Below are 21997 nucleotides of genomic sequence, written 5' to 3'. Positions count from 1 at the left end.
TTTGGCAGCTGCAGCACACTGCTGGCTCATATTTAAATGATTGTCCACTAGGACTCCAAGATTCCTCTCATAGCTAGTACTATTGAGTGAGGTACCACCTATACTGTACCTATGCATTTGGTTTTTCTTGCCTAAGTGTAGAACCTTACTTTTTTCACCATTGAATTTCATTTTATTAGATAGCGTCCAATGTTCAAGTCTATCCAGATCCTCCTGTATCTTAATCCTATCTTCTGGAGTGTTAGCTATTCCTGCCAGCTTGGTATCATCTGCAAATTTGATGAGTTCCCCATCTATCCCCTCATCCAAATCATTGATGAAGATGTTGAAGAGCAATGGGTCCATAACAGAGCCCCCACTACACACTTCCCTCCATGTAGATGCAGTTCCATTGAGGACCACATGCTGAATACGGCTGATCAGCCAGCCATGAATCCATCTGGTGATGATACTGTCTAACCCACATTTTTCTATCTAATCAAATAGTAGGTTGTAGTCTACTTTATCAAATGCCTTACTGAAGTCCAAGTACATAATATTCACAGCATTCCTCTGGTCCACTAATTTTGTCACTTGATCAAAGAATGCAATAAGATTTGTCTGGCATGAACTGTTTTTGACAAACCCATGTTGGTTTTTAGTAATGACTTTGTTTGCCTCTAGGTGTTCGTTGATTTGTTGTTTAATTATCTTTTCCAGGATTTTCCCAGGTATTGAGATCAGGCTAATAGGTCTGTAGTTTCCTGGATCCACTTTTTTCCTTTTTTGAAGATGGGAACTACATCAGCTCTTTTCCAGTCCTCTGGTAGTTCCCCAGTGCTCCAGAATCTTTGAAAGATATAGTTCAGTGGTTCTGAAAACACATCTGCCAGTTCCTTGAGAACCTTGGAGTGTAATCCATCTGGTCCTGGTAATTTGAACTCATCTATAGTGGATAGGTGCTCACTTACCATTTTCTTGCCTATGTTAACTTGTGTTTCTAATCTATTTTTTATGGTACTGTTTTTGATAGGTCAGAATGTTTTTTCCCTTTGTGTAAAGATGGATGCAAAAAATGAGTTGTTCTGCTTTCTCCCTGTTGCTTGTCACCTTCTTGCCATTTTCTCCCACTAATGGACCAATCATTTCCTTAACTTTTTTCTTGTTTTTTTACATGTTGAAAGAAGCTTTTTTTTTCTTATTTTTGATGTTTGTCTCAAGCCTTAGTTCAGTGGCGGTAAACCTATGGCATGGGTGCCAGAGGCGGCACTTGGAGCCCTCTCTGTGGGCACATGGGCCATTGCCCCAGCCTCACCTCCCCTGCAACCCCCTTGTTTCCAGCAGCCCCCCTGAAGGAGAGTTGCCCCTGAGTGTGGCCCACGTGGAGCAGCACAGCCAAGGACATGGCAGCCAGGTAGTGTAGACAACACTCTGCCCTCACACCCCATTGTGCACAGTTTATGCTGCAGGGCGTGGGCAGAGGGCGTGACCGCCATAGTGCTGCTGGGCTGCCTGGGCGATCTGCTGCGGGCCCTGGAGGCGGTGAGTGGCCCTGCGAGCAGGTGGGGTGGGAGATGGGGTGGAGTGGGGGCGGGGCAGGGGATGGAATGGGGCGGGGCCAGTTTTGGGGCAATCAGTCTCTAAAAGGTTTGCCATCACTGCCTTAGTTCATTTTGAGCCTTAGCTTTCCTCACTTCATCTTTTCAGGCTCAGGCTATATGCTGATATTCTGCCTTTGTTATGTGCCCCTCTTTCCACTTTTTATACTTGTCCTTTTTGTCTTTCAATTTATCAGAGAGTTCTTTATGCAGCCATGCTGGTTTCTTTTGAGAGCTGTTATTTTTGTTCTTCGTTGGTATTGTGTTAGATTGGGCTTTTATAATCTCACTTTTCAAAATTATATAGGGTGTTTCATTTTGATTTAGTGAACTATTTGGACTCAGTCGTTTTCATACCTGTGGGTTAAGTAGGTTAATTGTTAAAATTGTCCACACAGTGCCCATGATGGTATGACCCATGCTATGCCTGTGGTTGATGTGTATTGCATGCAACACAGATTAAAAAAGAACACTGTGGTGGCTGCCATTTTAACTTTTTTGACCACATGCTACAGACACTCCAGCCCTTTGCCCTTTTATGAGAATACTTAAAGAAGATCTGCTTTCATTATAAAAGGGATATAGAATTGAAAGACATGGTTGTAGAAAGGTGCTTCTAATTTTCTTGCTCTCCTTTCCTAGGTGCTTCTTCTGACTTGGGCTGTAGCTTCACTCAAATATACTTGTGTGTTGATGCAGTAGGAAGCCATTGCTGATTATATTCCATTTGGTTTTCTTTTCACTAAGAATGATAAGACTGACCTTAGGAAGCCTATAGAGCAGGGATCTCCAAAATTGGCAACTTTAAGACTTGTGGACTTCAACTCCCAGAATTCCCCAGCCAGCATAGCTGCCATAGAGGAACTTTGCAGACAGTTCTAAGCTTGATTGCTGAAGCCTGGCTTGCTGAAGTCAATAAATATGCTTACAGTTGCAGCTTATAACTTCTCTCAAACACAAAGAACTGTATTCAGGATCCAGTTAATACTAATAAAAGTTAGAACTGTTATGCAGCACATTTAATACTAATTTCAATTGGCCATATAATAACATAGTTATCTGGATCAGTTTTCAGTCTTTGGTCAAGAGTGTAGAAAATGGAAGGTATTTCATTTCTCAAAGTTCATTTCTAGCGATGAAAATAAACTAGACATATGTAAAAATTGCACCAAAGGGAGCCTCACAGATCAAGGATTTATTTCTATGAACAGATTTAGCTATTTTGAATCTGTTCGTTATTCAAACAAAGGAAGAAAAAGTTCTGACAAACAAGAGGTGCAATGTGCAAAGAATGTTCCTATTGTTTATTAGTATTCCATTATACTGTTAAACATGTGCTCCAGTTCCAGAATTCTGAATATTGGGTTTATAATGAAATGTTTGACATTGTTGCACTATTTACAGAAAATTGTAATTATCAAGTCTCCCTTTAAGACTTTTATATTTTCTTTAGAATAAAATGTGATGAAATGCAAAGACTGCAGCTGTTACACAAAAAGAAGTGGGTTTACCTTATGCCTGCTGGTACATGCACACATAAATGCATATAAATATTAGCTATAAATATCTCTATGCAAATCTCATATTTAACAAAAAAACACCATCACGATTATTTTCAATGGATGACAATGATTAAGTCAATTGTTTTGATGCCCAGCTCTCTAAGGTATTTTTGTACAGATAGGAATTCATAATTTCAAAGATTCTTATACTCCAGTTCTGAATAGTGAAGTTATTATCATCCTTACTATTGTCCTTGTATAATACCTGAAGGCAAAATAAAAAATGCACATAATAAAAGAAAATAAACTGTGAATGAAAGTATTTTATAACCTACTTTTTTTTTAAAAAAAAATCACCAGATTTCCTAGGTAGTAATTCTCACATTATGGACCTAACTTGCTTGTCCTTTATCATAACTCTGTAGTCACAATCATTTGTCACATAAATGGAAATAATACAATAATATTCATTCTCCTCAAAATGGAAATGATTTTGATTCAACACATACAGTACTTTGATACAGTACAGGCATGCCCATGTTGGAGAAATATCTGTGAGCTTAGAAGTCTAAAACCTCAGCATATTTCATCAGTTGTTAATCCCAAAATATGAAGTGGCTAAATTGCATGAGGGGATGGTTCATCAACACATCGCAGTTGCAAATTTCAGTAACTTTCCTGAGAAAGGAGGGCAAAGGTGTAAGATGGCCAATCCAGACTGAATGCTGGCATGGGCATCTCATGGTACCAGCAAAGGGGGAGGAGAAAAGTTCCTTCGTTCCTTCACTAAGAAGCCACGCAAGTTGGTGTTTCCCCATTCCAGCATTACAGTTCCTGGCCTCTGTTGGAAAAACTGGCAAACTTTATGCGTAGAATTCCATACGTGGAATCAGTGAGAAAAACAAGATTTGTGAATGTCTTGAGAGAATGGCATTGAGAGAAACATTAAAACATTAAGGTTCTAATGCTTTTAGCCATTTGTGCTTGATAAAAACAGTAGCGGTATTAAAAGATTTGTATGTGTTGGCTTGTTGGCATTCTCTGGCTCCAAAACGTTTTCCCGAGAATCTCTCCCTTGTGCCTTGCAGCAATGATCTCCAGGTAACTACATGCCTTTCATACTTTTATTGGTATTTTAGAGTAGGTGAAGGATAAAGACATTTGCTGAAAAATTAAGGTGAATTTACTTCTTTTATGTGTTGCCAGGCTTTATGCGAAATGAAAATAAAATGCCTTTCTGCTTTCATAGGGCTAAGTAATTGATTATACTTTTGAAGAGTCATGGAAGACAATGAAGTTATTTCTTTCTTTTCTGACTTTCAAAATTAATGCTATATGGAGTTTTCAAATAGCTATTGTCGTTGCTATTTGCTATGCAGGGGCATTCTCCTACATTGCTGCTTCTACTAATTGTGTTTCAATTTAATGAAAGAGAAACTTAGACCAATTTATTTTATCTTATTTATTGTATCAATTTATATTGCCCCCCAAAATAAAATAAACCACAATAACTATCAGGTGAACAGCAAAAAATAGTATAAATAGAAACTGTGTCTGAGGCAATTAACTCAGCTCCAACATACACATATAAACACACACACACACACACACACACAGAGACACACAAATACATACACAGAGCACACACATCCAGTAGACTTTTCTTATGAGCTCTTGTTCAATAAGCAAGTTGATAGTGAAGAATAGATAGGTTTCTTCCTATTAATGGTGGAAAACAGTAATTCCAGCGTAATCAGTGGCTTCTCCTTTCTCCAGAATACTTCTGGGCTTTGCAAGGGGCTTGCAGAGGTTGGAGAGTTGATGCTCCTATTTCAGTATCTACTCTGCTTTTAGCTACAGTTTTGTCTGCTCCAAACAAATATCAGCCACCATTAAAAAAAATTGAATTCCTCCATAGCTGTAGGAGCTAGATTTTTTTTTCCCTGAGGAAACACCCTGTGGTTTTAGAAAAGTCAGCTTGCCTTTGGAGTGAATATAGTTTTCAACCAAGATGTTCATGTTCCTATATGAAGGTGACTAATAAGAACTTGCTTGTGCACCAGTCTTCAATGAATCCTGTCAAAAGCAAGAAGTCAAATCAGAATCAAAATGGTTTCTTTTTCATTATTTCACTGTGGCATCTCTTAATCTGGGATGATGGGTACTGTTGAACCTGAAATGTTTTGTCATTTAGCTAAGACTATAAATAGATAAATTGTGTTAATCAATCAATAACATGCAAGATCTTTTGAATGCGACTTCACTCTCACATAATTTTTTTTTGTTCTCTCTCTCTCTCTCTCTCTCTCTCTCTCTCTCTCTCTCTCTCTCTCTCATCCTTCTACCTCATAAAGTTTTTAAGAGTGGAACAAGACAAAGACAAAGAATGTAGTCTGGAATGCACAGGTTCCCCTCAAAAGTCATTGTGTGCTTCAGATGGCAGGACTTTCTTGTCTCGATGTGAGTTTCTACGGGCAAAATGCAAAGATCCTCAGCTAGACATTGCCTACAGGGGAAACTGCAAAGGTAAGGAAATTGCCAGATATTCTATAGACACAAGGTGACAATTTTTATTGTTTTAATCTCAGTCTTAGAATGTCAGCTCATTTTTAAAAAAAAATCAGTACAGGATGAAACACGAGGGGCAGGTAGAAAACCAATTGCATCAATTTGGATTTGCAAATCAGGTACCACATTGTAGCCCTGATGTTCCAGGCTCTTGATAGTTCATCATGAATCACTTGCAAACTCACATCTCGTAGATGTGGCAAAATTATCTATACAAAGGAGCGATGTTTGTTCCCTAGATAATGATTACATCCTTTATATAACTAAAATATGGGATACAAAGTATTAAACATATATTGTAGGTTCCATGTATAAACACTATAGCACAAGCAGAAATCAGCAATGAATTCTTTATTTCCCAATGAAGTTTTTTCTGTGATGTTTATGTATAAATAAGAATCCAATTAAGGAAGCATTAATTCAGTATTGCTTGAGAGTGCTGTGTTTGCAGGTCCATCTTAATTTATTGTCTACTGTTTGTAGCAAGTAGTGGAAATAGTGGTAAAGAATCTTTATTCTTAACTGCATTATTTATTTATTTATTTATGAGACTTATATACCGCTTTAAGTGCAAGCACTCTCTAAGCGGTGTACACCAGTAAGCAATGTATATATATATATATATTTACATTGCCCCCAACAATCTGGGTCCTCATTTTACCTACCCCGGAAGGATGGAAGGCTGAGTCAACCTTGAGCCAGTGAGATTTGAACCGCTGACCTGCTGAACACAGTCAGATAAAGTGGTCTGCAGTACTGCACTCTAACTGCTGCGCCACCTCGCCTTATGTTCTGGACTTAAAAATATAAATGCAAGATGAAAACAGCAAATTAAGGTATTGCTTCATCCATGAAATCAAAAGCTGATGCTGTACATCACCAAGAAGGAGCATTAAAATAGGTGGGACTTGAATGCAGGAAACTGTTAATGAAACACACAAGGACCTAAAAACCTTCAGTATTTCTGTTTGGATAGATTGGTTCTGCAGTTATGTTTTATTCAGTTTACCACTCAAATACAGGTAATCTTTGCTTATTGAACGCTCATTCAGTGACTGTTCAAAGTTCCAGCTCTTGCATCACCATTGTCACATGACTAAAAACTGATGCCTTACAATCAGCACTTACAATGGTTTCAGGGCCCTGCCGCCACACAATTGCCACAGGCTGATAGCTTCCCACTCTTCTTCTTCTTGTGCCATATCCGTTATCGGACTTTGGTGATCATGTTGGCAATCCTGTTTTTATCAGCCGCCGCATGAAAAAGTGCTGCTGAGTTTTGTCCAAACCAATCCCTTAGATTTTGAAGCCATGATGTTCTTCTTCTGCCTGGACCTCCTTTGCCTTCAATCTTTCCCTGGAGGATTAAATGAAGTCAAGTCAATGGGGAAGTCAATGGGGAAGCTGGCAGAGAAGGTCACAAGTCTTTCTGATAAGTCTCCCCTACGCAACAGCAGCTACTCTTGGCCCTGCAGCTCTGGTGACGCACCTCACTGGCTGGCCATGCATACCTTGTATCTGGCAGCAGCCACCCCCAGCCTCAAAACTGTTTGTGTACCCTCCCTCACCCAGCAGCAGTCACTTCCTACCTGCCAACCTACTTACAAGCCCCCTGGAGTTTGCAACTTCCTGCTGATTTCCGTACAGACTTTGTTTGTAAGAAGCTGCAGGAAGTTGTGCTGAACAACCCCCAACCCTCATTTAATAACAGCAATGAAGTGATACAGTTATATGATGTCCCACTTTACCACAGCATTATTTAGCAGGGGAAATTCTGGTCCCAATTATCCTTGCTAAGCAAGGACTGCCTGTGGCACAAAATAGAGTCTGAAGGAATAGGATGTTAAAAAATACTGGCCTGTTTGTAATGTTTAGACAACACTGTAATACCAGCTTCATTCTCCATAAAGAGTGTGTAAACAAAGAATAGTGAAAAAGGCTAGAACAGAAGCAACCAGAACTGAAATATTTCTAAATAACTTATTTACATATTGGAAAAAAAATGTTTGCAATCACAATACAGCTATCAAATTCTATACACATTTTTTTTGTTGATTATCTATTTTTGTATCCAGATATTCTTGATTGTGCGTTGTTTCTGATTAATCTGATGGAACTACTCGGAGTTTTGTATTGTTTGGCCAAGGAAAAAGTTAAGAAGCTTCCTATTTTAACTGCAGGGTTTGATTCTCAGCACCAATGATCACAGAGGTTTACCTTCATTTACACTTTATTGAGAAAGTCTCTCTCTCTCTCTCTCTCTCTCTCTCTCTCTCTCTCTCTCTCTCTCTCTCTCTCTCTCTCTCTGTGTGTGTGTGTGTGTGTGTGTGTGTGTGAGAGAGAGAGAGAGAGAGAGAGAGACATCTTTGAGAGACAGTTTTGTGCATTGTGCATTCCTCATTTCTCTTAGCTTCAAAAAGCCTTTAAAGCACCAAGAATTCTTTAAGAGACATTCTGTCTCATCCTTGTTCTGGCTTAAATAAAGCATTCTGTAATGCTTTTTTTTTTAATTGTCTAAATGGCTCTACCTTTGTCTATGCTCAGCAACGATAAAAATCCTCACAGCCTTGAAATCCAAATTCCTGTTATTTTCTGTGATAATACAAAGATCTTTTAACAACCACAGAGCTGCTTTGCCCAGCCTGGTGCCCATGTTCTTAGCTACAGTATATTTTTCTGAGATTATAAGAGTTGAGATCCAGCATCTCTGGATAGTAATGAATTGGAAAAAGATTTCTTTTGACCATAAAGAACTTCTAGGATTGTCCCTTATAGAGCAATGCTGAAAACAATATGAATAATTTAATTGCATTGTAAATCCAGTGTGTGTGTGTGTGTGTGTTCAGGGACCATAGTATAAAACACCTCCTTTCCCTTACTTTTTTTCCTTTCTTTCACTCTGAAGTTCTAGTGACGGATCAAATTTTTCATCCCTTTATGGAGTTCGGTGGATGTGTTAAGTCTAGCACAGTTCTGACTACACAATATGGGAGTGTTCTAGAGTCACACATGTATTATAGCATGTAACCTGCTCTGTGAACATATTGCACATACCAGGCTCAGCATCTAAGTATCAGTTAGCTGTGAAAATGTCAAAGGAGAACTTTGCCTTTAAAATTGTCCTTATTTCTTCCCTTTAAATCATATTAATAACTAAACTAGTGGTCAGGTTAAGACTCATCTCTCTATTCTCTTTCTTTCCTGCTAAATATCTATGGAGATTCTCAGTCATCCAGATCATGGTTATCCCAAAGGTGCATTTTCAAAAGGCAACTGGACTTTGGGTTTGTTCTTACTAGATGTATGGCCTGTTAATTGGATTCAGCAGTCATCTTGTCTGAGGAAAGCTCTTTGGATAACATTGCAAATGAATTAGTTTAGTCTGTATATGAGAGCTTCCTAGCTTGTTTTCTGCACTGGATTTTGGACTCTCATCCTCAAATCTTGCATTTGTTCTTAAAGCTTGGTCTTGTGCAGCCAGAATTACCTTCTCTGTCTCTTTCTTCAGCTTTTCTCTTAGCCATTGTTAAGTCTAGTTGTTATTTGCTTAACTCTTTTTGTTGTTGTTATGTGTATGTGTGTGTGTGCTAACCATGTAATCCTTTGCCTCTTTTTCTGTTCTTCATTTGGTCCTTCTTGTATGCCAGTTTGGTCTCTCCATACGCTTTCTTTCTTTCTTTCTTTCTTTCTTTCTTTCTTTCTTTCTTTCTTTCTTTCTTTCTTTCTTTCTTTCTTTCTTTCTTTCTTTCTCTTCTTCACTGTCCTTCAGATATTCTTCCAATACTCTTTTTTTCCCTTCAACTGTCTGGTGTTATTAATAATCCCTTTCCTATTATTTTTCCAGATTTTGGTAACTCTAATAACCTTAAGTTTTGAAAGCTCTGTTACTTGAAACTTATTGGAGACCACTCAAACATGCATTTTCCAGGCGAGTTTGCTGGTTTCAGAACCTCAAAGATTGCAGCACATGTTCACCAATTGAAGGTCTTTCTTATATGATTAAAGTGAAGGAAATCTTTTTGTTGTGGATAAATTCTGCACTCCCTGATGCACTGGTTATAAAATGAGCTAGAATGAGTGCTAGAATTTAGAATTTGGATTTAGATAAATTTCCATGGTTTTAAAAAAATCTTGTATTTTGCAAGAAACAAAAAGAATAAGGCATGTGTTTATCATTGTAGAGATCAGTGCTCTGTAGTCTCCTCAACTTCCTACTCTTTCATGGGGAAGTCACCATGAAGAAATTCACCTCATTGAACTTTTTCAGAGAAAGAGATGAGGGCAAACAAGAAGGCTTCCAAGTGTTATAAAGACATATAATCAAAAGTAACAATAATGGCACAGGCAAGCACTGGCCTTCAAATAGTAAAGAAAACTACACATCACAAAGAGAAATTGGAAATAAGTTCTCATATATTCTAAGCATAAAGTATTCTTCAAGCAGCCTGGTGCTGCTTGTAAATGTGACAGGCTTTATAAACATTAAAAAGAAATGTAGAAGGGATCTTTCAGCCACCTCAAAAAACAGCATTAACTAAACACAACACAAATCATCCACCCCACAGATTTTCCTCTGGTGAGAGACAGAATAGCTCCTGGAATTCCTTTTGGCTGCCTCCCCCCCCCCAACAAAGAAATATCAAATTTGCTTTCTCTGGGATTCTGGATGGAATTTGTGTTCAGTGTGCTCATGATCAGGCCCATTGAATTTGGTTTGGCAATTAATTATGACCAGTGACGAGCATGCTGGTTTAGTTCAGCCCTCAAAGCTGCCTGCCAGTGGTATGTGCTATGTGGTGAGATGAATTATTGTTCCTTCCCCTTAATGATGGTGATTGGGGTGACTCAGTGTTGAAGGCATCAGTAGCTATTTGTCTATGCCAACACCTCATGCAAAGCCTGCCACTATGAGGATTCTTGAGAGAGTGTGGATATGTGTGAGATATTCTCCTACATAGAAAATCACAAGGCATTTCCACCGACCCCATCTGCTGACCGAGTCCCTCAGATGTTAGCAATGAATTGAGATGAAAGATTTTAATCCCTGAGTGGCATCTCTTCATCTTACACCTCAGCATCTTCAAATCATACATCTGCAACCACTGCCAGCTTACTGGGTCTTGCCTTGATTGTGGGCAATATTTATAACAGATGTGTCTAATGGAGATAAAACAGATTTCTTTTTCTGCTGAGTGGTCAAGGCAGCACCATTAATATTGTCTGTAGCTCCTTCTCCTTTCCAGTAAATGGAAATAGCAAGAACTCAGTTCAGCCTTTCTACACAATTAGCAAATTCCTAAATTATATCAAGTAAACTTTAATTTTTCAAGGCTGGCTTTGACAAAGTGCTAACATATGTAGGTATTGCAGAAGAGATTAGACTTTGGAGCATAATTCGTTAATAATTGTTATCAGCTTTTTTCTCTTTGTAGTTCAATGACTTTTATGGATCTAATGGGACATGGACTTGCATAGTTGATTCCGCCCCATGGTACCTCAAGCAGAAGTCTCTACATCCTACTTTTATAATCTATATTTTTGGAACTCCCAGCCCCTCTCCCCTGGAAAACATATTTTGTATCCTATCAGATCAACTCTTTAAAAGAAAATTCTTTCTTTGCTTATTCACAAGGAAGAGATTCTTCTGGCTTTGTTTAGTTTTTGGTAGCTTAGCAGAGAGGCTGGGACATGGGAGAGGATAAATTCCTTATCAGAAGGAGGGTACAGATTCCAGAAAATACACATTTAATATGGTAGGTCATATAGTCAACCAGATATTTAGACTGGAATTGGCATATTTATTAATCTGCCGAGCCCTCCCCAAGAACCTGGGTGAGGCAGATGTTGTTTTATGGTGCTAAAACTATCCTTGCAGGATGTAAGTTGTTCCAAGTAAAGCTGTCCATTGCAATTGACTGATGCTGACTTAGTCAATGCCGATGGTGTTCGAGTGGTACTCCAGATGTTTTGGGATTGCATCCAAGGCACCAATGACTATTGGTACTATCATTATTTTTTTCCAAATTTGTTTTTTTTTTCCTGTATGCAGGTCTTGTAGTTTATGATTTTCTTCAATTCTTTCTCTTCTCTTCTGCCATCTCCTAGGTATTGCAGTGTTTACTATCCAGACTTTTTTTGTCTTTTTTACTGACAGTAGTTAAGTCTGGGGTGTTATGTGGCAAGTGCTTGTTTGTCTGAATTCTAAAGTCCCAGAGCATTTTAGCTTTTTTATTTTTTATTACTTTGCCTATTTTGTGATCCCACCCAATCTTGCTTGCAGATAAATGGCATTTCTTACAAATATTCCACTGCACCATTGTTGCTACTTTGTCATGCTGTAGTTTGCAATCTGTCTGTGTGATTATCTTGCAACAGCGAATTAGGTGGTCTACTGTTTCTTCAGCTTCTTTGCGGAGACCGCTCAAACAATTTGTTATAATCAGCATCACTACTTTACTCATTACCTGTAACTCCAGATAACTTATATACAAGTTAAAAAGCATCATTCCAAAGATTATCCTTTGAAGACCCACACAAATATCCCAGTGTGAGAAATGTTCATTTATTCCAATTCTTTTTTTTTCCTATTAGAGGGCTTTCCCTTTATCGCATGACAGCTGAATTCAGGAGATGTTAGCAGAGATATTGTCAAAGGCTTTTTGAAAGTCAAAACATGCAATATTTATTGGGGCAACTTGTCTGTGTGGTTGCAGACACCCTCAAACGCTCATGAGAAAAGACATACTTTTTCAATACCATTTTGGTTCTTTTTCTATGAAGTTTATATTCTAGGAAATTATTTCTCCTTTAATAATACTTTTGACCATTTCTGCTAGAACAGATATTAAGTTAATTAACCTATAGCTTTGTTTTTTACTCATTGATTCTATTTTTTTAAAAAAATGGCACCATCCAGTCTTTTTTTCCAGTGCCAAGGAGCAGCTGATAAACAGAAGATGCATATTTTCGGAGAAATAAATTGCTAACTTATGTTTAAGAATTATTTAAGACTTCTTGAGTAGATACCATCTTAATCCAGGGATTTATGTAGCTTTAGTTTCTCATTTTGCTTTTAACTCTTGTTACTCCTATTTGTCTCAGTTCAACAGATATTCCCCCTGAAATAGCCAGCTCAAGCACAGATATCTGTCTTATGTCTTAAACAGTGAAGACGGAAGCAAATAATTCATTCAGGTTTTCTACTATCTTCTTCTTCTTTTAGGAGACATTTAATGGTCTTGTCATCTAACAGCCCAATGACTTCTGGGGTCTGTTTCCTATTCCAAATATATTTGAAAACTGCTTTATTACTTGCCTCATGTGCTCCTGAAAGTGCTTTTTATTTTTTATCACTTGCTTTCATTTCTGTTGATTAAGTTCCTGTATGTTCTTATCTGGGCTTTTTTTTTTAATGACAGGTTTGACCTTGTTTGTTAACTGCATTTGGTGATCCCTTTGTCTTTGTATTCTTTCCACCTGAGGGTCTAATATAGTAGTTTTGAATTATTTCCAAGTATTTTGGAGTGAACTGGTTCCTCTTGTTTCTCCCTTTTAATTACTTTACGTTTTGGAAATGGTTCTTCTGAGGTTAAATGTCATTTTATCCATTGGGAGATTGTTTCAGAGGTATTTCCTTCCCTAAATAGAAGAAAAGAATAACCACAGATCATATGATAGAATGTAGCCTGGATTCCCAGTAAAGAGAGTGCATTCCAGAGGAGTAAGAGACAATTCTTATTGGTCAGATAGTTTGTGTGACAGAAAGGGGGTGAAAACAAACCCTCCCTAATAGTTGCCAGAGTATATGCTGGTGTAAGTAGTAGGCTGCTTCAGTTTGGCAAGATTCTATCTATAAATGTGAAACAATAAAGGTAACAGCTTAGTTTTTGGATTCCTTCGTTGTGCGAGGAATGCAGTAAAGGACAATGACTGAAGTCTTCCTTCCACCAGAGAAATCTTATAATTTAATACATGGCCTCTTTCAGGATCATAGCAACATAGTATTTTTAGGCATCCACAAGGATCCTAGCAGAACCGAGTGCCATAGCCTGATCACAAATGGTGGTTATAGTGCAGCCAGGTATTTTTCCATAATGTTCCTATTTTCAGGTTATTGTGAAAATTAACAGGTAGACTAGACTTAAATCATCTGATGCTGGCCTTAATACTGCTTCCCCACTTTAGTAGGCAAGTCCTGAGAACAATACTGGCTAAAGAGAGGTCAATTGGAAGTCATTTTGTCCAGGTAGAGCTTAAACCTGGAATCATTCATGGCTGCTTTATATAGGGCTCTATTCACACCACACATTTTCAAATAAGAATTGGGTCTCTTCATGATGCCCATGCTTCGCTGAAATGCAGAAAAAAAACTAGCTGCCCCTGAAAACCACACAGAAACTTTAACTGGTCCAGAAGCAGTAGCACCCACAGTAATGGGGCTCCCTAGGTTTGCTCATGTAACTTATGTAGCGTATGTTGCAGTAATCCAAATGGGAGGTCATCAAGGTGTGAATGTCTAGGAGTAAAGTCTCCAGACACAGGAAAGGGCATAATTGGGTATACACTAGACCAGAGGTCCCCAACGCCTGGTCCACAACTTGGTGGTGGCCTGTGGCCTGCTGGGAACTGAGCTGCGCAAACGGCGGGAGAACATGTGAGTGTGTGAAGCTGCATTTATGTGAGCACGTGTGCAACCATCCCCTCTCCCTGCCCCCACCACCACCGCCGGGGTGCAGAGCTGGAAATGTTGGGGACCGTTGCACTAGGCAAAACTGTGCAAAGCCCTTCCAATTCCCTGCCACAGCTGCCATCTGCTCCTTGAGCAGGAGCTACAAGTCCAAGAGGACCCTAGACCAGTTCTGTCTGGAGAAATATCATCCCATCCAGAATCAAAAATGAAGTATCATTTAAGCCTAGGGGGGAGGAAAAAACTCTTAGACACTTCATCTTGCCAGGGTTGAATTGATGGTGGTTCCTTCCCCATCCAGACTCTTGCGTAAACTCAAATGTACAGGTGCAAAGCGGAATAACAGTTTGTTTATTGACCGTTTGAAGTTACAAAGACACTGAAAAAAGTGACTTATGACCATTTTTCACACTTAAGCACTGCGGCATCCCATGGTCATGTGATCAAAATTCAAACCCTTGGCAAGGGACTCATATTTATGACAATTGTATTATCCCAGGATCATGTGATCATCTTTTGAGACCTTCTGACAAGCAAGTCAATGGGCAAACCAGATTCACTTAACAACTGTGTTACTAACTTAACAAACTGCAATGATTCACTTAACAAATGTAGCGAGAAAGGTCATAAAATGGGGCAAAATTCACTTAACAAATGTCTCACTTAGCAATAGAAATTTTGGGCTCAGTTGCGGTCATAAATCAAGGACTACCTGTACTTCCTTGCTTCTATGTGCTTTGGGGGCTTTGATTATGGTAGTGCTCCCTAAGTGATTCTTGCTGTGTCTCAACAAGGCAAAATACAGCTATATCTATGACCAAGTCCAGCTTTCCTTTTGCCTAACTTAGTATAGGAAATCTTCCTTATCTGGTTGGTTTTGGATTGTAATATGACTTGGTTCCTCCCATGAATACTCTCTCTCTCTCTCCCCCTTCTTCTTTTGCTCCTTTGCTGGCATATTTTTCTATTCTGATGGCAGATTGTGGAAGCAGCTGACTGTGGTTTTGGTTGGAGGAAAGCAATTTAATTGGCAGAAGCAGTTGGAGCTGTGCTTATATAAGCAGAGGTTATATATATTATATTAACAAGTTTTTTTTAAAGTGCTTTATCTTAACACTCTCAAACCTGTGAATTTATTAATTGAGATTTCATTTTTAAATTAATTTAGTAGGCAGGCCCCTTTGTAAAAAAAAGTCTAGTAATAATCTCTCTAGTAGTAATAATAATCTCTCTAGTAATAATCTCTAAGAAAACAGTTTAACAACTTCCACGTTTGGGTGTGGAGAAGAACCATGAGAGTCTTACTTATAGATATCAGCCACAGGGTAGAGGTGAGGGAGTCTGAGTAATATTATTCTGAAGATGTAAGAGAGAAGAAAGGAAAGAGCCATGGAGGTGAGGGAATGGCAGGAAACCCAGAACTGTCCAAATTGTGTGAACCAATTGTATGTTTCAGATTAGTACCATCTGTTCAAAAAGTTTGTGGATTTAAAGACATTCTGTGTGCTGGGTTCAAGAGCAGTTAAGCATCTGTGTCTTGCCTTAGGGCACATTTTTTGTTTCAGACATTTCATTTTGACTATTTTTTAAATGGCCTTCCTTGAATGATAAATGTTGTTTTGATTTGTTAAATTAATGTCATATATGATTATACGACATTAATCAAATAAATAGCTGAACAAACAGGGAATAATTTTGTACATGATTATGCTATGGAATTTCTTTACAATACAGCTTTTTTTAATGATGCTCCTCTGAAATTAATTTAGTTATATAGCATGTGGTTATTTTCTTGTGATTAAATGAGAATATTTAAAAGATGTATTTCTTGTGTTACATTCTCTGCATTAAATATCTAACATCAATCTGTCTTATAAAGCTAAGCTACATGATTTTCTGGCCAGTTTGTGCAACAACAGAATAATATGGGAGTCTTCCATGCCTCTGAACAAATTTCTGTTGTCTCACCCTAATAATAATAATAATAATAATAATAATAATAATAATAATAATAATAATAATAGTAGTAGTAGTAGTAGTAGTAGTAGTAAAGTTGGAAGGGACCTTGGAGGTCATCTAGTCCAACCCCCTGCTCAGACAGGAAACCCTACACCATTTCGGACAAATGGCTATCCAGTCTCTTCTTAAAAACCTCTAGTGTTGGAGCATTCACCGCTTCTGGAGGCAGGTTGTTCCACTGCTTAATTGTTCTAACTGTCAGGAAGTTTCTCCTTAGTTCTAGGTTGCTTCTCTCCTTGGTTAGTTTCCACCCATTGCTTCTTGTCCTGCCTTCAGGCACTTTGGAAAATAGCTTGACACCCTCTTCTTTGTGGCAGCCCCTGAGATATTGGAACACTGCTATCATGTCCCCCCTCATCCTTCTCTTCATTAAACTAGACATACCCAATTCCATCAACCTTTCCTTATATGCTTTAGCCTCCAGTCCCCTAATCATCTTTTTTTTGCTCTCTCTGTACTCTTTCTAGAGTCTCAACATCTTTTTTACATTGTGATGACCAAAACTGGATGCAGTATTCCAAGTGTGGCCTTACCAAGGCATTGTAAAGTGATATTAACACTTCACGTAATCTTGATTCTATCCCTCTGTTAATGCAGCCTAGCACTGTGTTGGCCTTCTTGGCAGCTGCAGCACACTGCTGGCTCATATTTAGGTGATTGTCCACTAGGACTCCGAGGTCCCTCTCACAGTTACTACTATTGAGCAAGGTACCCCCCTATACTATAGCTGTGCATTTGATTTTTCTTGCCTAAATATCTGTTCAGAAGTCAACAATAACTTCATATCCCTACATCCGTTCTGCTGCCTAAGATTTTGATGCTAAATTATGAACAACAAGTCAATGCAGCTTGATTTATTGTTACAATGTAGAGAATTGATGAAATTAGTCTATTGTCAGCTGAGTATAATATTAAAATGAAAGTGAAAAGTAAGACTAACTACAATTCTGAGAAATAAGCATCAGATACCATGACTTGAAGCTGGCTTACTCTCCTAAAAGTATTAACCTCAACTAACCACTATTAGCTAGGCTCAGATTAAAAAAAAAATTGCCCCTACTTGAAGATTGAAAACTAACAAAGGCAGTCCTTGACTTATGACCACAACTGAACCCAAAATTTCCATTGCTAGGCAAGGCAGTTGTTAAGTGAGTTTTGCCCCATTTTATGACCTTGTTTTTGTCACAATTGCAGTTGTTAACTGAATCACAAGGTTGTGAAATGAATCTGGCTTCCCCCAGTGACTTTACTTGTCAGAAGCTATCTGGGAAGGTTACAAATGGTGACCCCATGACTCCAGGACAAAGCAACTGTCATAAATACATGCCAGTTGTCAAATGCCGGAATGTTGATTGTGTGACCCTGGAGAAGCTGCAATGGTCATGTGGAAAATGGTTACAAGTTACTTTTTTCAGTGCCATTGTAAATTCAAATGGTCACTAAATGAATGGTTGTATGTTGAGGACTACCTGTACTTGAAGCCAGAAGATAAGAAAAAAAGTGAATATCTGGTTAATACAGCCTACTCTAACATGATCTTAGTGAATATCTTGCTACCCTCTTCCCAGCTGAATATTTTTCTACTTTAGTGGTAACATTAAAAAAAGCTAACAGTTTTTTGATTGTTAAATTGGCAGTCTTAAGAATGCATTATGAGGTTGTGATGCAGATTCCATCCACTTTTGGCTTGTATGCAATATTGTGATATATGTTTGAAAGGATGAAGCTTACACCTTAATGTCACAATGCACAATTCAGCATCTTGACATCATTCTGACAAGGCATTGATGCATAGCAGTAGCAGTAGCAGCAGCAGCAGCAGTAGCATTTAGATTTATATTCCACTTCCTAGTGCTTTACATCCCTCTCTAAGTGGCTTACAAAATTAGCATATTGCTCCCAACAATCTAGGTCCTCATTTTATTTACTACAGAAATGTAGAAGGCTGAGTCAACCTTGAACTGGTCAGGATTGAACTGCTGGCAGCCAGCAGAGTTAGCCTGTAATACTAACCACTGTGCCACCATGGCATATGGTTTAGCTAAACTTATTGGATCATCTGGTTTATCTTAACCAAAAGAACTGTGTTTTATTTCATTTATATTTATATGATGAAACATATTCATACCCTGATATTGCCCTGGAATCTAACTGAATCCAATGCAAATTGGGAATATTTTAATTTATTTTTTCCTTTTGTCAATAAACATCTGCATTTCAAAACCATTTGCCTAAATTGACCAAACATTTTCAATGTTTTGCTAATCCTAGTTTTAGAACACCAGTATTTCTATTCTGTTAGATGTATTGTTTTAACAATTTCAGAAGTCATGTAACAGACCTTGGAGTTACATTCAGATTTTTAAACGCTCTAAGTATTAGATATACTGTAAAGAAGAAAGCTGGCTTCCTTTGGTGATAATTCCTATAGAAGAACAGCTTATAATTCTATCAGCACTAAATCTTTGGTGCAATCCATTTTATATCCTATGGGAGAATAGATCCCAATGCATTTTAGTGGAATTTGCTCCTGAGCAAATGTATAATCATAACCCTCATGTGTTGGAATTTAGATTGCTTTTCCTTTTGACATTTAAACCACATCTGCACTAAAAATGAAGACAGAAGTCCACCAAAAGACAGATTTATTTTCAGTTAAAACACTTGCTTCATTAAAACCACATGTCAGTAAGTAGCACATAAGCAAACATATGAGTTTAGGCTAAGGCATATGGTGTAAAAGCTGTGCTGACCATTGCACTTTATTTTTAAAATAATATAAGCTGTTAACAATCACAGTATAGTCATAGATTGACTACAGCAAGAGTTTTGGGTGTGAATGGAAGAGTTCTCTGATATACCAAAAACAAAACTCATTATGAAATATGTTTAAATGGAAAAAACAGACTGAATGTGTCATTTTGTCGTGCAGAATATATAGATGCCTTGTGTGGCTAGTTTTGGTATTGGGACTGGAGAAATTCCAGATGTCATGATTTGAATGCTTCCCCTAACTTTTAAAATGCACTTTGGCTAGAGTTTTTCAAAATATTTGAGCTTTCAGCCATAGGTGAAAAAAATTGTGTGAACCCATGGAACACAATTTTTAATAACTGTATCCTAGGTTATAATAGGTAAGGCTTACAAAGAATTCTACTTATAGATTTAACAACAGTAAATACAAAACAAATTAAAAATCAGTGTACAGCTACAATCTGTCGGTATAACATGTGTCACATCCCACTTTTTTTTATCCAGAAGGCATGGCAGGGGAGGGGGGAGTCCAAAACTGTAATTTGGTTAGCTTTACCCATTGGAGGTACTGGTGAGACCCCACACAGTGAATCTGGAGTGTGTGGAGTTCTGTCTTTGGAGATCTGACACTGAATTTACTGTTTTTGCCATTGCTGTCTCTTTTTTCCAGATGTTTTATTTTTGCAACTTTTTTGTCAGATTTTTTGCTCATGGTATATTGGTGCCCCTATAAAAAGAGTTAATCTTTGTGGGCTAGGCTTTCTACCTGAATAAGTCAATTAGAAGGAGGGCTATCTGAAGTGTGGCTTTTAAGGACTTTTTGAAAATGGCTCTTTTAAAACAAGACTTTTTAAGATTCCTTTGTGTTCATTCCTCTGCTTCCTTCTGATGACATTATGAAAACAAGTTCAAGTAGTTAGAATACCAATTGAGTTGAGCTACACATGGAAATTGAATTAGGAACTTGACATAGCATCTATATCATATTTCTATAATCATCTATTGATTATAGAATGTATTATGAATGTTATATGAATGTAAATTCCTCTGAGCTCTAATTTGTACTCAACCTAATGTTGTTTGGCTGACTTAGAACATAGTGTTTAATTCCAATAGCATTCACAGTAGATGTTTTTGAACTGATAGGCACATTTTAAAGTTTACGAAAATATTATGAGCTTACTGCCAAGATTCTATTATAGTGTGAGTTTACTTCCCATCCTTCTTTTAATTTTTCAGGATGTTATATTATTTGAATCACTTTTTATCTTTTTTTTTTTTTGACAGACTTCCAAATAAAGCACTGGGCTTCAACAGATGCTTTTATTTTTAAAAAGAATGATTTATGTGGCACATGGGGCATGGTTAAAATTAAAGATAATATATAAAGTGGCTGTCACTTTATTTTTTCAGCCCCATTTATTCATAGCTTTCAACTAAATTCCATTGGAAGCCAGTGTATGTAGCGAAATGCTGCTGCAACAAAGGCAAATTCTGTGATATTCTGATTTCCACAGGGATTAATATTTTATCTCATTTCTTTAGATGTTTCACGATGTGTGGCGGAGAGGAAATATACCCAAGAACAAGCACGCAAGGAGTTCCAGCAAGTATTCATTCCGGAATGCAACGATGATGGCACTTACAGCCAGGTTGAATGCAACAATTCTTGATTATCCTTTGACCCATTTCTTGCTCTAGCATCTGATTAAGAATCTCATTTTCTTTTTCTGACTTTGAGTTACCACTGATTGGTTCTAAAGTAGAATAGAACAGAATGGAACAGAATTGAATGGAGCTGGAAGAGATCTTGAAGGTCTTTTAATCCAGCCCCCTGCTCAAGCAGAAGAACCTATATCATTTCAGAAAAGTGACTGTCTAGTCCAGTGTTTCTCAACCTTGACAATTTTAAGGCATGTGGACTTCAACTCCCAGAATTCCACAGCCAGCAATGCTGGCTGTGGAATTCTGGGAGTTGAAGTGCACATGCTTTAAAATTGTCAAGGTTGAGAAACACTGGTCTAGTCTCTTCTTAAAAACCTCCAGTGATGGAGCATCCCCGATTTCTGAAGGCAAGCTGTTCCATTGGTCAATTGTCCTCACTGCTAGGAAGTTACTCCTTAATTCCAGGTTGCTTTTCTCTTTGGCCAGCTTCCAACCATTATGTAAAATCTTGCTTGTTCTCAAAAAAACATTTTGGAAGTTTGAGGACTCTCCAGAAAAACTTGTGAGGAAGCATAGAAATCTGGAGATTCCATTACACTGTGGATGGAAGAAACTCTACTAATGAAAAATGTTATGAGATTCTATTGAAAGTTGGGTTACTATCTGTTGAATTACTTACTTAATTTAGCTAAAAGTGAATGCTTATTAAGAAGCACAGGCATATTACTTATAGCATTTTACAGCATAAACTGTGGAGTCCTTGGTATTCTCTGAGCTTGGTTGTTTATCTACAGATTTTCACTATCCAACATCATCAATGCTAGTGGCTGTGAAGTTATGTACAGTAGCTTGCTCTGACAGTATTGGTGAGAGTTTTTTCCTTGCCAATTCCTTGAGTAGGGTATTGTTTTCTGCTTGATTTGTTTGGCTGGTATTAATCCCTGCTTATCTGAGTGTAGGATCCCTAATTAAGGAGCTTTCATTGTATCTTCTGACTGCTAGTTGGTGTTTGTTGATGCATCCTGCTAGTCTTCTGCCAGTCTGTACATATAGTAGCTGTTACAGTCCTTACGCTATATGTTATAGATGACTCCTATTTTTTTCTTCTTGGGTTACTGGGTCTTTTAAGATGTTTTGGAAGGCTTTATTTTGTTTGTATGCTACAATGATGCTGTGTGATTGTAATTGTTAGTTGTTTTTGAGATGTTTTTGATGTATGACAATGT

At 37.9% G+C, this 21997-nt stretch overlaps 1 protein-coding gene across 6 annotated transcripts in view; it reads left to right on the top strand.

The window, feature by feature from the left end:
* The window catches only part of SMOC2 (SPARC related modular calcium binding 2), a 130628-nt gene that overhangs the window by 27578 nt on the left and 81053 nt on the right, over nt 1-21997 (top strand). For all 6 annotated transcript variants that reach the window (XR_005557483.1, XM_039349792.1, XM_039349802.1 and 3 more), the window contains exons 2-3: nt 5434-5605; nt 20652-20758. Coding sequence is in view for 5 of the 6 variants with exons in the window: in XM_039349792.1 (XP_039205726.1) it covers nt 5434-5605; nt 20652-20758 (279 nt within the window). In the remaining variant the exon portion in view is untranslated. The remainder of the gene's footprint in view (nt 1-5433; nt 5606-20651; nt 20759-21997) is intronic.

Source organism: Crotalus tigris, unplaced genomic scaffold (assembly GCF_016545835.1).
Source record: "Crotalus tigris isolate CLP2741 ecotype Arizona unplaced genomic scaffold, ASM1654583v1 scf7180000017567.3851432, whole genome shotgun sequence".
NCBI classification, from domain to species: Eukaryota; Metazoa; Chordata; class Lepidosauria; order Squamata; family Viperidae; genus Crotalus; species Crotalus tigris.
Note: the sequence above shows the minus strand (reverse complement) of the source record. Positions and strands in the feature narration are given on the sequence as shown.